This window comes from Macrotis lagotis, chromosome 1 (genome assembly GCF_037893015.1).
Source record: "Macrotis lagotis isolate mMagLag1 chromosome 1, bilby.v1.9.chrom.fasta, whole genome shotgun sequence".
NCBI lineage: Eukaryota > Metazoa > Chordata > Mammalia > Peramelemorphia > Peramelidae > Macrotis > Macrotis lagotis.
Window position 1 is genome coordinate 182,767,288 of NC_133658.1, and position 17,420 is coordinate 182,784,707.

The 17,420-nt window shown below is 33.2% G+C and overlaps 1 protein-coding gene across 18 annotated transcripts in view; it reads right to left on the reverse strand.

The window, feature by feature from the left end:
• The window catches only part of PLCB4 (phospholipase C beta 4), a 517,486-nt gene that overhangs the window by 147,543 nt on the left and 352,523 nt on the right, over positions 1 to 17,420 (reverse strand). For all 18 annotated transcript variants that reach the window (XM_074209475.1, XM_074209467.1, XM_074209461.1 and 15 more), the window contains 2 exons: positions 1,756 to 1,835; positions 625 to 678 (listed from right to left, as the gene is read on the reverse strand). In XM_074209475.1, the coding sequence (XP_074065576.1) occupies positions 625 to 678; positions 1,756 to 1,835 (134 nt within the window). The remainder of the gene's footprint in view (positions 1 to 624; positions 679 to 1,755; positions 1,836 to 17,420) is intronic.

Consider the following 17,420-nt stretch of genomic DNA (forward strand, 5'->3'; position numbering starts at 1 on the left):
TTTTTGGAGAGGCCATGTCTTTTTCTGAGATTGTATCAAATAGATGAGTATTAGTCAACAATAAAGCATCACAGAAAATATACTTAATATGACCAAAAGAGGAAGCAGCAACTCCTGCTTCTTCCCACTTGTTAATGGGTTATGGCAGAAAAGGGTATTTCCTGGAGATATCACACTCCTTGACAATATGCATAAACAAAATGAGGTTCCTTTAGGATAGTTTAGAATTCCATTGCTTCCTTCCTGTGTTGAGGAGTTAAAAGAAAAAAACTCTCAGTCCTATTAAACCTATTTCTTTGAAGTTTGAAATGAAGCCAGATTTTTCCATGGTCCTTTTTTCCATTTAAGTTTTGACTTAACTGTGCCCATTCTATATTGAAGATAAAATTCTAGAAAAGAGAGTTAAGTGAATTTTCATGAATATTTTTTGGAATAAAGTATTTTTTAAGAAACTGAATATATTTTGCAGGTAGCTATTTAAATGAATATTTAAATTAATTAATTAAATTATTATTTTAGATGCATTAATTTATTTTAAATGTATTAACTCAATCCTTTCTCTGTGACTAACAATAGACTTGCAAAAATAGTGAGATATATGGTAATCATAAATTATTTACTTACCTCCTTACTGGAATTTTACCATTTGTGTTTGTCATAAAGGCCAATTTCATCCAGCTGAAATCCAGAAAAAATGGTTAATTGTTTCTTTGGGAAATTAATCTTAAGATATCTAATCTTTTATTATTAATAAATTAATAATTAATAAACAGTAAATAATTGAATGGTTATTCAAAGAAATTGATTAACTTTGAAATTGAAAGTATAAAATTGCATCCTATAGATTAATTAATTGGAGAATTTGGCATTCCCATTAAACATAATCAGTATCAGAAGCTGTTAAACAGTTTGTCATTTTCTTAGAATTTTCTATTTCTTCCTATCAATGTGGATCAATGGTAGTACAAATGGGCAGGGAAGTTCTAGTATTAAAGTTATTTCTCTATAAAGTTTCCTAGCTTTGCACGATGGCAGCAAATCTCGGTCAGATACCATCACCAGAGAGGTAGAAGATCCTTAAACCTCTGTAATGTAGAACCTTACCCAGTTTGGCAGCTTGTGAAGGTTGAGGATTAGCAGGAGAATAACAGTGATAGGACAAAGGGTCAAAGGATTGCCCTTACTCATGCACTGTTAACCAAGAAGGTGCTAGTATTGTGTATTCTGATAGATTTTCTTTTCCCAGGCTCCAATTTACCATAATTTGCAAGATTTCCCATAAGTGCAAACAGGCACTCAGTTGTACCTAAAGATTTGTTCCTAGGTATTCAGAGGTAGTTAGCAGAAAAGACTAGAAAAAAGCCTACCAATGTACCAAAGAGCTGTAAGAAACTTCCAGAAATTCTGGGTGAGAGCTTTCTAACTGTTACACATCGCCTCCTTTCAAGGCTTCACATGTATATTGAGTCAAAATATGTCCTTATAGTGATAATACACAACTATTATATTAGTTAACTCTACTTTCAAAATTTAGATCTGGATAGAGAAGGGAAACAGGACTCATGTTGGATATTTACAAAAAATCTTATTTCCAACTTTGGCTATTTATTTTATGACAATCAAGAACAAACAGATGCATCATTCTCAATTTGTAAATAAATATGTATATATGTATATATATATATATACATATTACATATGTATATGATAATATTCTCAATTTCTAAAAGGAACAATCAGAAAAAAAGTACTCACTGTTTCTTGAGGCATGTCATTGGACTAACGTTGTTAGCTCTAAAATTGTGTATGATGGCTCTTAACCCTTCTACCCATTGCTGGAAGAAAAAGAAAAAGATACTGAACTTAATGAGGGAAACTGAGAGAGAAAAAATAAATTAAGTGATTTGATGGTTCTGAATATAAAACTTTTATCTACTTTGCATAAACTAATTTAAAAAAGCACTTCTGTAATCCCTTTCCTCCTATTTTTACATTTTGCAGTTTCATATTTCATTCTTTAATAAACAGAGGTTATGGTTTTCATGCTTTCCAGTTAGATAAATGTGACATCTGTTCTATCATTAAATAGCAGGTTGCCAACAAAGAAAACTGCCCTCTGAAAGATTTATTAGCTCCTTTCTTTATGGTCTGAATAAATACAAGCCCTTCTTTCTTCACTTGTTGGCAATCTTAGTAATTTCTGAACAACATTATACAATAAGCGATGACATATTTAAGTATTCCCAGTTTAGAAAATGAATAATCTCTTGAATCAAACATCAAATTTGTTATATGATTCCATCCTAATCTAGCAGTCTAATGCATAGTCTACCTGCCTTTCTTTCCCAGAAGATTCTTAAAATGAAAAAAATAAATATTTCAATGATCACAAGAATACCTAGGAGCTATAGTATGGGTATACATATTTTCTGTATAAGGATTTAGTCTTTGCAGCAGTTCAGCCATTACCTCAGAGATTTAAAAAGAAAATAGTGGAAAGGTTAAGTATGACCTTAAAGGGATTTTGATCTATGTAGATTATTATTACTAGTAAGAGCCAGTCTAGGAGCCACGGCCAACTTTTGCCTTTAGGCTCATGCACATGGCTCCTATTGACGTCAAATGAAGCCACATATGTGAGCCTGGGGAAAGAATATAACCCTAAGTAAATGTTATTTAGTCAAATGGATATGGGTTATGAATTAAAAGACCCAAGCCCATGGAGATCATTTTCTATCGTGCATAATATGAATGGTCATTATTCTTGTATCACAAAGGGAAAAAAAATTGAATATATCACAACTTGAAAAGTGAAAATTATTTGTGGGATTATAACAGTAAAATTTCTTAGCTGCTAAGAGGGTTATTGAAATAGCCATGAATGAGGAGATGAGACAACACTACAGAAAAACAGATGTTTTTCTCCCTCCCTCCCTCCCTCCCTCCCTTCCTTCCTTCCTTCCTTCCTTCCTTCCTTCCTTCCTTCCTTCCTTCCTTCCTTCCTTCCTTCCTTCCTTCCTTCCTTCCTTCCTCCCTGCCTTCTTTTTTTTAAAACAAATCACTACCAGCATCATTTTGAGGGAAAATGAGAAATACACAGCAGGCATATTCCTCTGATCAGGCTTCATCCAGAACACCTTGAATATCTTAAATGACAAACTAAAAGTTAATGGTATTTGGACAAAGAAGCACTTGTGCTAAACAGGATGAAGAGTTTGAACACACTAAGCACAGTCATTTGGATTATGAGATAGGAAAAATAAATAAAAGGCAAAATAGCCTCAAGGTGTTTATCATCAGACTTCACTTGCTATGTCAAACTCAGTATGAAAAACACCTCAATCTAGATCAACAAGGATCCCTTATTGATTTCACAAAGCACAGGTCCCTGAAGCTTCTCCATAATAGAAATAAAAAGCCTACATAATCTTTTTTGGTAGTAAAAGGGAGGCATTTTTTTCTTATTTTAAATATATGCTACTGCTTCAAATGTAAAATAAATAAATCTGCTACTTTTTAAAAAATTTCATAAGTTTGGGGTTTATTCACTTGTTCTTTCTGTTACTTGTAATTTAGCCACTCATATAGTGAGCAAATAGGTGATACAGTGGATAAAGTACCAGACCTGCAGTCAGGACTCATCTTTCTGGGTTCAAATCTAGTCTCAATTCTATGACCCTTGGCACGTCAACTAAACCTGTTGATCCAAGTTCCTCATCTGTAATATAAGTTGGAGAAGGAAAGGGTCAATCACTCTAGTATTTTGCCAAGAAAATCCCAAATAGTGTGACAAAGAGGCAGAAATGACCAAAAAGTGACTGAACAACAACATAAAATGCTACCAAACTCAAATAACCACCACCAAACTCAAATAACAAAGGGGGAGTTAGTTTTTTTAAATATCTTTTAATAGAATCCTAGAATCACAGAGCTTCAGGGGTCAGAGTCCAGTTCTAAATAAAAAAAAGAATTATCCCCACAACATAATTAATTGAGAAATGATTGTCTAGATTTTGTTTTAAAACTACCAATGAGGGGGAACCCAATCCCTCCCAAAGTATTCCATCCTACTTTTGGATAGTTCTAATGGCTGGCAAATTATTTTCTATTATTTAAGCTAAATTTACTTTTGTATAGCTTATATTTATTGCTCTTGGTTCTGCTCTTCTGGTGCCAAACAGAATAAATCTAATTCTTTCTTTCTTAGGAGAGCTCCTCCAGTGTTTGAAGACAACTACCTTCCCTCCCTCCCTCCAGCCCCACCACCAAACCAAAGCCAAACCAAACCAAAAAAAAAACCAAAACACTTTTCTAACTATTCTGTGAATTGTAATTATGGAGTCTACTTCATTCTAACATTAATTGACTAGGGAATCTTAAAACTTAAATAGCTGGAGAAGATTTTAGATATCTTTTAATTCAGTATTGTCTCCTTTACCTTGTAGCTGAGGATGGTATAGGAAAATGGACATCAATATTCTCAAGCTAAAGCATCCTGATGATCTGATTCAATCTTCTAATTTTTTCAGATATAGTTTGGTTAAACAAATATTTGTTAAATGCCAGCTCCATGCAATATGGCCTTGCTGAGCTTTGGGTATGCAAAGATCAAGTAATATACTAGGCCCTGTCCTCAGCTAATGCAAGTGAGATCCAGAAAAGTTACTTTTGTAAGATCACACAGCAATTTAGATTGTGTTAGAACCAATGAAAAGATTCTAGAAAAAGAAAACCGAATGTCTTGTTTCCCTGTGAAGTTCTATTTCATTAAGATCATGCTACATGCAGTAAAATCTATATAATAGACATCATAAATTTTTATCATATCCTGACACAATCTCTTCAGTTCATTTTAACTGTAGCCCCTCCATCTCTTGTCAAATGAATATGAAACCTAATTCAGAAAGTGAAAATTAGCAAATTATTGGATTTTTTGCTTCATTTTTTCCCCCCAAAAAAATAATCTGGTGAAATGCCAGCAGATGTCAGTAGAACTCTAGGAATTTCTGTCAATGTTATACTATTAGTCAAGTGAATAATGAACAATTTTTGTTTTCCAGATTCACTGAAACATGACATTTTCATAGAGATGTCACTTTGGAATTTCTGAAAATAAGCCATGATGTGAATCATCTGCGTTCATAGAATGCTTCAGTAGAATGTTGTGGAAACCTCTGCAAGACACCTGACTTGGGACACATTGTCCTAAAACACACCAGGCATTCACATCTGCAGACAAATTACTATATTAGTAATATGATCTAAGCAGGGTTGACTTCTGACTTTGAGTGGGTAAAGTGATATAGAAAGCTAAGACATAACCTAGATAATTCAGATGATATAAATAAGCAAAATAATTTATATGGGGAAAAACTTCCCTTTTCCCCTCATAAATGGATTTTTGATTTAAATTATCTGTCTGTCTGTTTTCCACTTAACTTTCTCTACACAAACATAGCCTTAGCAGACATGTCTCATCAATTCTCATTAACAACTCTGAGAACTGTGTTTTTCTCCTTTTTGTTATCAGAGTAGATTCTATGACAAATGCTGTTAACAAGATTTGTACAACATTTCTAAAATATAGTGCCTTATTTGAACCTCCCATAAACTAATTATCTCATTTTTATGTCTATTTTATATCTATTCATTTATCAAACATTCATTTTCTTAAGGTAGAACACTAGTAAATGAAGAGAAAATTTGAATTTTAAGTGAGAAGAACATAATAGTATATCTCAAAAGTCTTAGTGCAGGTTTCTAAACTATAATATTTTAAAATTGATTCAATAATTTAAAACCACACTACCACTTTGTACACAGGTTTAGGGATTACAAAATGCTTACTTTACAATAAGTTTTTGAGGGGATAATATAAGTATGCCTTCCCCATCCCTTTCCAGATGGGAAGATTAAGATTTGGAGAGATGAAAGAATTTGCTGAAAAGTAAAATTAGATCTCATCAAAAGGAATAATGAAGGAAACTACATCTTCTTAAAAAGCACCATAGGTAATGAAATTATATCATGATTAAACATGCATGAACCTAGTAGCATAGCAACTTAATAATGGGGGACTTCAATCCCCCTCTCTCAGAACTAGATAAATCTAATTACAAAATAAACAAGAAGGAAGTTAAGAAGGTGAATGAAATTTAGAAAACTTAGATATGATAGTACTCTGGAAAAAACTTAATGGGGATATAAAAGAATATACCTTTTTCTTGACAGTACATGGCACCTACACCAAAAGTGACCATGTATTAGGGCATAAAAACCTTATAGTCAAATGCAGAAAGGCAGAAATAATAAATGCATAATTCTCAGACTATGATGCAATAAAAATTACATGTAATAAAGGGTCACGGTAAGATAAAAAACTAATTGGAAACTACATAACTTAATTTTAAATAATAAGTAGATCAAACAGCAAATCATAGAAATAATTAATAATTATATCCAAGAAAATTATAATAATGAGGCATAATACCCAAATTTATGGGATGCAGTAACAGCAGTTTTGAGGGGGAAACTTCATATCTCTAAATGCTTATATGAATAAAATAGAGAGAGAAGAGATCAATGAATTGGGAATGCAACTAAAAAAAGGTAGAAAAAGAACAAATTAATGATCCCCAATTAAATACTAAATCAGAAATTCTGAAAATCAAGGGAGTGATTAATAAAATTGAAAGCAAGAAAACCATAGCTCCAATAAATAAAGCTAAGAATTGATTTTATGAAAAAGCCAATAAAATAGATAAACCTTTGGTTAATTTGATTTAAACAAAAAAAGAAGATAAAATGCCAATATCAAAAAATGGAAATGGTGAACTAACCACCAATGAGGAGAAAATTAAAGAGATAATTCAGAGTTACTTAGCTGGACTATAAGCCAATAAATTTGATAACCTGAATGAAATGGATGAATATTTACAAAAATACAAACTGCACAGATTAACAGAAGAAGAAATAACATACTTTAATAACCACACTGCAGAAAAAGAAATTGAAGAAACCATCAATAAACTCCCTAAGAAAAAATCTCCAGGCCAGATTGATTTACAATTGAATTCTACCAAGCATTTAAGGAACAATTAATTCCTATTCTACAAAAGCTATTTTAAAAAATAGAAGGAGTTCTGCCAAATTTCTTTTATGACACCAATATGGTGCTTATACCTAAACCAGGAAGAACCAAAACAGACAAAGAAAATTATACACCAATCTCACTAATGAACATTGATGCAAAAATCTTAAATAAAATTTTAGCCATGAGATTACAGCAAGTTATTACTTGGATAATACACCACAATCGGGTAGGATTTATACCACGTAGGCAGAGATGGTTCAATATTAGGAAAACACTCAACATAATTGAACATATCAATAGCAAAACAAATAGAAATCATATGATTATCTCAATAGATGCTGGAAAAGCCTTTGATAAAATACATCTATTCCTATTAAAAATACTAGAAAGTTTAGGAATAAATGAAGTTTTTCTTAAAATTTATCTATCTAAAAACCATAAATAAATATTATATGTAATGGGATAAACTCAGAGCATTTTTAATAAGATCAAGAGCAAAACATGGATGCTCATTATCAACATTACTATTCAATATAGTATTAGAAATGTTAGCTTTAGCAGTAAGAGAAGAAAAAGAAATTGAATGAAACAAAATTAACAATGAGAAAGCAAAGTTTTAACTCTTTACAGATGATATGATGGTATACTTAGAGAACCGGAAAAATTATCTAAAAAATTCCTTGAAAGAACAAATTCAGCAAAATATAGCAGGATATAAAATAAACCCACATAAATCATCGGTATTTCTATATATGAACAACAAAGCAAAAAAGTAAGAGATAGAAAAATAAATTCCATTGAAAGTAACTGTAGACAACATTAAATTCTTGGGAATCTCCCTCCCAACATAAACCCAGAAACTGTATGAACACAATTATAAAATACTTCTCACCCAAATAAAGTCAGATCTAAATAATTGGAAACTGTCAATTGTTCATAGTTAGGTCAAGGTAATATAATAAAAATAACAATTCTATCCAAATTAAATTACTTATTTGGTGCCATACCACTCAAACTGACAGTTAATTATTTTACCAAGATAGGAAAATTAATAACAAAATTCATCTGGAGCAACAAAAGGTCAAGAATATCAAGGGAACTGATTTTAAAAAAAAGCAAAGGAAGGTGGCTTAGCTCTACCAGATCTAAAACCATACTATAAAATGCCTGGTACTGATTAAGAAAAAGAATAATAGATCAGTGGATTAGGAAAATTTCAAAAGAAACAGTGGTAAATGACTACAGTAATCTACTGTTTGACAAAACCAAAGACATTAGCTTCTGGAATAAGAACTCACTACTTGACAAAAAAAATGTTGGGAAAACTAAAGAATAATATGAAAAAAACTAGGCATAAACCCACATATCATACTCTATACCAAAATAAGGTCAAAATAGGTACAGGATTTAGACATAAAGGGAGACACCATAGATAAATTAATAGACCAAGAGATACTCTATCTGATCTATGGGAAGGGGACAAATTTATGACCAAACAAGAAACAGAGTACATTATAAATTGCAAAATAAGTGATTTTGACTATAATAAATTAATAATAAAATCAATACTGCCAAAATTAGAAGGAAAGCAGAAAGCTGGGAAACAATCTTCCCAACTAGGAGTTATAATAAAGGTCTCATTTCTAAAATATCTAGAGAACTGCATCAAATTTATAAGGTTACAAGTCATTCCCCAATTGATAAATAGTCAATGGATATGAACAGTTTTCAAATAAAGAAATTAAAGCTATATATAATCACATGTAAGAATGCTCCAAATCATTATTTATTAGAGAAATGCAAAACAACAATGCAGTATCATCTCACACCTATCAGTTTAGCTAAGATGACAAAAATGGGAAAATGATCAACAATGGAGAGGTTGTGGGAGGATTGTGACATTAATTCTTTGCTTGTGGTTGTGAACTGATCCAATCATTCAGGAGAGCAATATGGAATTATGGCCAAAGAGAAATAAAACTGTTCATACCCTATGACCCAGCTATTTCAATTCTAGGTCTATATCTAGAAGAAATCATAAAATATGAGAAAAGTCCCACATGTTCCAAAATATTCATAGCAACTCTTTTTATAATGGCAAAGAATTGGAAATTGAGGTGATGCCCAGCAATTGGGGAATAGTTAAACAAATTATTGTATTTGAATATTATGGAATACTACTGTTATATAAGAAACCATAAATAGTTGGAACCTAAAGAAGCATAGAAGGAATTACAGGATATGATGCTGAGCAAAGGGAGGATAACCAAGAGAAGAAAGTACACATTAACAACAAGATTGTGAAATGATCGACCCTGTTAGATGCAACGACTCTCAGCAGTTTAGAGAGCCAGAAAAAGCCTATTAGACCAGCCATGGACAATGCTATCCCCATCCAAAAAACAGAACAAAACAAAATAAGCAAAAAAAGATTTCTTCAGAATCTGATGAACACTACATTCATTGTTTAAGAAATATCTCTTAGGTATTTCTTTCTCTTAATCCTAATGACTAATCTGTAAACATGTCTAACATAAATGTGTTTGTATAAAATTCACCTGACTGTTCACCATTGAGGGGAGGAGAGTGGGAAGGGAGGGTAGAAGGAAATTTTGTTGCTTAAATATATGTGTGTGTGTGTATGTGTGTGTGTGTGTGTGTGTGTGTGTGTGTGTGTATGAATGTTGAAAAACTTTCATAACATGTATTTGGAAAATAAAATATCAATAAAAAAGAAATTGCTGAAGGTTACATATTTATCTAGTTTCTTAGCTATTATTGAACTGGAATTTGAATCTTCTACTATGAAATTAGTGCTTGTTCTTCTATACTGGTACAAATTCTTTTCTCATAGACATTACAACCTAGTAATAAAAGAAAAGATTCAAACACATGTAACTTCAGTTATTAATTTTATGTTTTATTCATGGTTTGAAGGGAAAAGATTATAAATGACAGGAATGTTTTTTGAAAAAATAGTATTTGAGTTTTTTATTTAATTACTAGGATGTGAAGCAGAAAAAAAAGAAAGGATATGGACTTTCTGGGAATAGAAAATTGTTTATAGTAGTATGCTCTATTAGTAGGTCTTAAATTCAAGGTACATAAAGAATTCATCTAACCTGGAATTAAAAACAGAATTTAGAAGTGTTGATAGTGTTTTTTTTGTTGTTATTTTCTAGATTGTAGCTACATTAGATTCAATTTCAAGGGCTTCTTCTGTCCTTTTATAGGGAAATATGAGTTCCAGATTTTAGAAAAGGAAGACTATAGAATCCTAATTTGGGGCATCCATGAAGTCTGAACTTTGCTCATATCATATACCCTTCTTTTTGCTTTCTTTCTGTTTCAAATATATTTAAGGAAATGGGGTTAAGAGACTTAACCCAAGGTCACACAGGTAGGAAATTAAGTTTCTGATGCTGAATTTGAACTCAAGTCCTACTGACTCCAGGGCCAGTGCTCTATCTACTGCACCATCTAGCTGTCTCCCATCACTCTTCTAATCTGCAAGCTCCTTGAAGCCAAAAACCTTCTTGTTCAAATCTTTGTAGTATATGTTTGTTGGATGAATACATAAATCTAATGTTCCTTTGGTACTAGAAAATGCTTGGAAGGAAGAGAAAAGAGAAGGTTCAAGAAGTTTAATTTTTAAAAAGTCCCCAAATTATCTCTTACAGTCCTTGATTTGGACTGTAGCAGACAGTGACATTCTTGCCACAGTTTCCATCTTAACTCTTCCCACTGTGGTTAGATAATATGTATATGAATAAAAAAAAATTGACCTGGGTTCTGGGGAACTCCCTTTGCTATTTCCTGAGTGGGAGTAGAGGGAATCATGTTGCCAGAGAAGGCCTTTAAATATGCCTTAGATATGCCCTATGTCTTAAAGATAATTACAAAGCTGACCTTGGAGTCAAGAAGACCTATTTTCAAATGCTGACCCTGATATTTACTGGCTCTGTGACCCCAGGAAAGTTGTTTCTACTCTCAGTGTGCTGGATACTTAAGACCAGAAAATAGAAGTGCCAAAATGCCAGGGCTGAGGGAGTTTTCCCATCTCAGACATCTCTATCCTAATTAAACCATTAATCTAAAAGCTTGTTTTATTGTTGTTTATCCTTTGTTCTTGAGGAAGACCAGGACATCAGGAGAAGTGATGCCATGACATGCATGTGAATTGGATTTGAGTGAGGGGTGCTGTGCTAAGTCACCAGCCTCACTTTCTCCTCCAGAGTCATCTGAATCCAGTGGCCAGATATGGATCAGGATGACTGAAGGTGGCCCTGGATGCGAGGCAAGCAGGGTTAGGTGACATGCCCAAGGTCACATAGTTGCATAGTGACCTAGGCTGAATTTGATCTCAGGTCTTCCTGACTTGCAGTTCAAGTGCTTTCTCTGCTGTGTCTACTGCCTTATTTTAAGTTTTTAAGGGTAATGTAATTGTGAAGAATTCATTTTATTTTCAAGAATTATTCTTGTTGGTGAGTTAAGATTTGTTTTGATAGTATATCATTTGTAAAAAAACTAAATGAATAATGTATATTTCAATTTAGGAAAATCATTTCATCTAAATCAGTTCAATATATGGAAAGTTCACAAGCTATCTTTTTAACAAGGCAGTGGGGTTAAGTGGCTTGCCCAAGGCCACATAGCTAGGTAATTATTAAGGTAATTATTAAGTATCTGAGGCCACATTTGAACTCAAATACTCCTGACTCCAGAGCTGGTGCTGTATCCACTGCACCACCTAGCCTCCCCTAACATAATCTATTTTTCTAAAATAAAATAGCTTAAGTCTGTCTGGTTCATGTATACTTCAGTGGCATATTCTTAGCAATAACTTTACATGACAGCATGGCAAGTGTATTCCTTTAATGTTCAGGGTGAAGCACAGTTCTGACCTTGTTCCCCCACCTCCCTGGCCCAGGAAACTTCATTGAGGTGGAAGGGGTCTGAGAAGTTATGTAGTCCAAACCTCTTATTATACAGAGTAGCAAAGATCACAAAGTTAGGAAGAGTTGTGGTCAGGATCTGAATCCTGGGCCTCTAACTCCACACCTTCCACACAACTTCTTCATTTTTACTTCTAAGATAAAATATAAATCCTTAGGTTGACATTTAAAACTATTCATAATTTTGCCCTGGCTTTTCTTTTGGGGCTACCTTAGATATCAATCCTTGAACTTGGTCTTCTTTTTATTGTTAGTCATTTTCATGTGACCCCATGTGGTGTGTTCTTGTCAAAGATACTGTAGTTTGTTTTGTTTTTCTTCAGGTCTTGTTTTTCTTCAGGTCGTTTTATAGATGAGGAAATTGAGGTCAATAGGGTTAAGTGGTTTGCTCAGTAGCGCCACAACTAGTAAGTGTTTAAGGACAGAGTTGAACTCAAGTCTTCCTGAATCCAGGTCTGGCAATCTATCTATTGTGCTACTGACCTGCTTCAAGCCTGAAATTCCCTCCAACTCTTAAAATATGCAATCTAAAAAGCCTTTGAAGTACCTTGCCCTTTGGTGCCCCTTTCCCTTTTTCTTCATCATCATCATCATCACTGCTAGCAAGTACAGAGCATTTTAGAGAGAGATTATCTTATTTTATCCTCAAAACAATCTTGCAACCAAAACAATAAATGCTATTATACCCATTTATGGAGGCATAGAAAAGTTAAGTAACTTATTCAGCTTTGTAGCTGGTGAAGGTCTAAGGTATGATTTGACTTCAGGTCTTTTTAGCACTAATTCTGTCATTTATTTACATGTTATATTTCCCAAGGAGAATTTTAATTCATTAAAAATAGTTTTTTTGTGTGTTGGGTCTGTAACACCTTAGCTTGTTTGTAGCAGATATAATAAAGGTTTATTGGATTAAACTGCATGGATTGCTTTTTGGAATCAGTCAAATCCATTCTCAAAATAAGTCAGGATACAAAGAGCTAAGTCTTTAAAAAAAAAAACCCAGAAGCAACACATGTATCAATCAACATAAGAATTAAAAAATAACTAGCAATTCATCTCCGAAAAAGTCAGGTTTATCATCAAAGTTAATTAATGAGCATACAACGAAGGATGGAGAATTGATTTTAAAAACCAAAGGAACTAAAAACCTATAAAGAGAAATTTTTTTCATTAAAATCAAGGCTTTAAAGAGGGAAAAACCATAGGAAACCTTTGGCACTAGAACATAATATCAACTGTCACAAGCTTTCCAAAACTGAAATGAACAACTCGAAAGAAGACAAATAATAAATATCTTAATTTTCCTGATTCATTATTTTTATCAATCAATAAACCAAAATTTATTAAGCACTCACAATGTACCAGGCACTTTCAGATGCCCACAGAGAATAAATCCACAGAAGACAAAATATTGAAGAAAGACAAATACCTGTTTAGGATTGCCATTCTCTCCTACCATTGTCATATTATAACCAATAACAATAACAAATGTTTGCAGAGAGACTAAACTGGTAAATATGGGCATGGATATTATACTGCCAGAAATGGGCAAACTTTATTAAACATTTCAGCAAAATAAAGTTCATAGATTTCTTGGCAAAATCCTTAAGTATAGAGACTTATATAGAGAGATATTGATAGATAACTTTTAGGCAATTCAATGACAATTAGGTAAGGAATGATTGATCTCTGAGAGACAATCTATTTAATCAGACAGGAGACAAATGTTCTTGTCTGGAAAATTATTTTGGATGTCATCAATACCCTTTTAATTTTAATTCTTTCTTCTATTCTTTGGTGGAAGGGACAGAAGAGGGATTTCCTCCAGATGAGGCAACTCTCTTTACAAATGCAGATCACTGAATACTTTCCACTTTCAGACTTAGAGATGTGTCAGGGAAGGCAACTGGATCCAGTCTTACAAAGGTTAGCAAGAGTCAAGGTCTTTATCCATTATGTCATGCCACCTCTCCACCAAATGCCTTACTGCTAAATAATAGGATTAAAGAATCATGAGATTCAAAAGTGGAAAAGAATTTAAGAGATTGCCTAGTCCAATCCTCTTAGTTTCCAAACAAAGTGATAACTGAAGCAATGAATTTAAATTTCCCAAATTCACATAAGCCTTAACTCAGTCCTCAATCTGCCAGAACCATTTAGAGAATATGGCAGATGCCTTCTGCATATTCTCTTGCCTTGTTTTTTTTTACAATTGATATTTTATTTTATTTCTCCAATTACATGTTATGAAAGTATTTCAACATTCATTCACATGCATATGTATATTTTAAGTTACATAATTTTCTTCCTCCCTCCCTTCCCACCACCCCAGTGGTGAATAGTCAGGTGAATATTGTACATGCACATTTGTGTTAAACATGTTTACAGATTAGTCATTTTTATGAGGAATTAGGATTAAGGGAAAAGAAAGAAAGCCATGAGATAGTAAAGAAATAAGAGAATTTTTAAAAAATTAAATGTAGTGTCTTCCCGCCCCTTCTTTTCTTCATCTGTATGGGGATGGCATTGTCCATAGCAGGTCTCCTAGGCTTGTCCTAGCTCTCCGAAATGCTGAGAGCAGCTGCATCCATCAAGGATGATCCACTCACAATGTTCTTGTTAATTTGTACAATTCTTGCCTTGTTTTTTGAAAGGCTGTCTTCTCTTGGTTTTCCTCTTAATTAAGAGGACTCAATTTTTCTCTTGGGTCTTTTGTAGGTATCAATTGGAATGGCTACCTTCCTCATAAAACATTAGGGAAAATGCTTTGTAAGATATGAATTGTAAACATAGTTTAAACTATTATTCTCATAAAAGATGTTCTGGGCCTTCTCTTCTTTTCCTAATCTCTGTGCCTTGATTATCTCATTAACTTTCAGTTTCAACTACTATCTCAAAGCAGATGACTCCTGAATCTGTATAGCCCTGACCTTTCCATTAAGATTCTTCAAATACACATATACAGGACATCTCCAATTCCTTGTCTTATCAGCACCTAAAACTTAACATATTCAAAATGGAACTAATTAACTTTCCCACCAAACCTGCTCCCCCCCCTTTTGACTCTTTCTATTTCTGTCGATGTTGCCATTTATTTGGACTTGCAGTTAAAATCTTAATATTACTTTTGACCTTTCTGACTGTCTCCAAAATGGCAATCATACCCTGGCTTCCTCACCATTCTCCCCTAAACTGCGCAGGAAGCTCAGACTTCACTTCTGGGACACTGTTTTGAAGAGTGAATTTTGCATGTCCAGAAAAAGGACTTATTATTTTTGCTACTTCCTAGTCACTTCTATACCATGCTCCTGCCCTTTCCTATTTTCCATTCATTTGTTGTCTTCCTCCAGTACAATGTAAGTCCTTGAGAGGAAGACTGTCTTGTGTGCTTTTTTTTTTGTTTTCTGTGGTTCTAACAGTATCTGACATACTGCCAAAATTTATAAATGCTCTAACTACTATCTATCCATCTACCTTTCTGTACTTCCATCCATCCATCCATTCATCCATCCATCCATTCATCCTTCCATCCATCCATCCTCTTTTCTCCCTAACCTACTATTACAGAAAATTATTCCCATCTATTTGACTTTAAAATATCTTCTTTAAATTCCACAGATCATTATCCTTGGTTAAGACCTCATTTCTACCCTCCCAAATAACTGTAACAGATTCCTAGGTAGTTTTCTGGTGTCCATTTTTTTTCTCCTCTCCATACTTCACACTGTAGCCAGATCAATCTTTCTTATATTCCTTAAGATCTTAAACATGTGGTAACTCTCTGCTCAAAATCCTTAAATAGTTTTCTAAAACCTTTTAAGAAATCTCTCTCTCATGTTAATTAGGTTCTGGAAATAAATTCAAGTTCCAAGGAAAAAATTCTTCATGAGAATAGGTAATAACTTCTGCTTTCATAAGAAAAAAGGAAACCTGACTAGATCATAAAATGCTGCCACTTTGGGCAAAATTATTCAGGTTAAAGATGTTCCCATTAAATTATCTCATCCATGTAGCTAAATGAAAAACTTTTTTGTTTATTTTGGGGGGTTTGCAAGGCAATGGGGTTAAGTGACTTTCCCAAGGTCACACAGTTAAGTGGTTATTAAGTGTCTGAGGTCAAATTTGAACTCAGGTCCTCCTGATTCCAGGGCCAGTACTCTATTCATTACAACACCTGACTACCCCCCAATTTAAAAAAAAAACTTTAAAAAGGCATTATTAGAATCATAATATTTTAAGATTGGGACTCCGAGGTCATTGAATTCATCCTCTTCATTTTACAGATGGGGAAACTGTGGTATATACAAAGGCTAAGTGACACCTTGAAGATCCTATATAACACCAGTTAGAAAAATCATTTTCTGACTCTCCATCTGTTCTTCTTTCTAGCACTACATATTGAATGACACAAAATGAACCCAGAGACCAATGAATGTATGTCATAATTAAAATTCCAAATGAATTTGATTTACCATCAACTTGACAATAGAACCTAGCTAGACAAATGTTGGAACTAGGTATGAATTTAAGATCAATAAAAATTCTACTTCCAAAAATTTTAAAATTCCAATCATATTAATTAATATCACATTCCTCTTACCTAGTAATTTTTGTAATACAAAGTCACAGAGTTAGCTAATTTTTCCATGGTTGAAAACACACACAAAAAGGTTTTTGGAAGAGGACAATATTGATGAGCCACTAGTAGCATAGTGAATTTGCCATTAAGCTCATCAATGTTTTGAATGATAGTTGTCAGGAGAATAAAAGGTTTCTGAAAAAGCAAGGCTATTTATTATTACATTAAGATCCAAGAAAGATCCAAGACATTTTCTTTCTCAGATACTAAGGAGAAGAGAATAGCCAACAAAGACATGACAAGCTCTCCTATTTTTGCATTCCATCTGCAGGATTATCATTACTACCTTAGTCAAGGAATCATAGAGGAGAATGGATGCTATTATCTTCTTAGAGTCAGTGATTTAAATATTTCCCATTCAAAAGATTACAATGATTTTGCAAAAATTACTGCCAAAGACACAAGAGCATTCACAGCCGATGACTACCCAAGTGAGCTGACTGTGGAATGTTACTCACTTCATATAAGCTGAGTGAGATCTGTTTCCTGATGCAGATAAATTTACATCTTGGAAAGAGTTATAAGAGCTCCTCTAGGCTAGTTTAGGGTTTGTGAGTAAGGATTTTTAAGAACCAGATTTACTTTAGAGTAGATCTAACTAATTTAGAGAAAGAATTGTATATTCAAATTTATTTTCACTGTGAGCTCTCAAAAAAAAAATAAAAAGCATATAAAATGAAGTAACAGGATAGTAATGAAAAGTGATAACCATACATACTGGCAGAATATACGA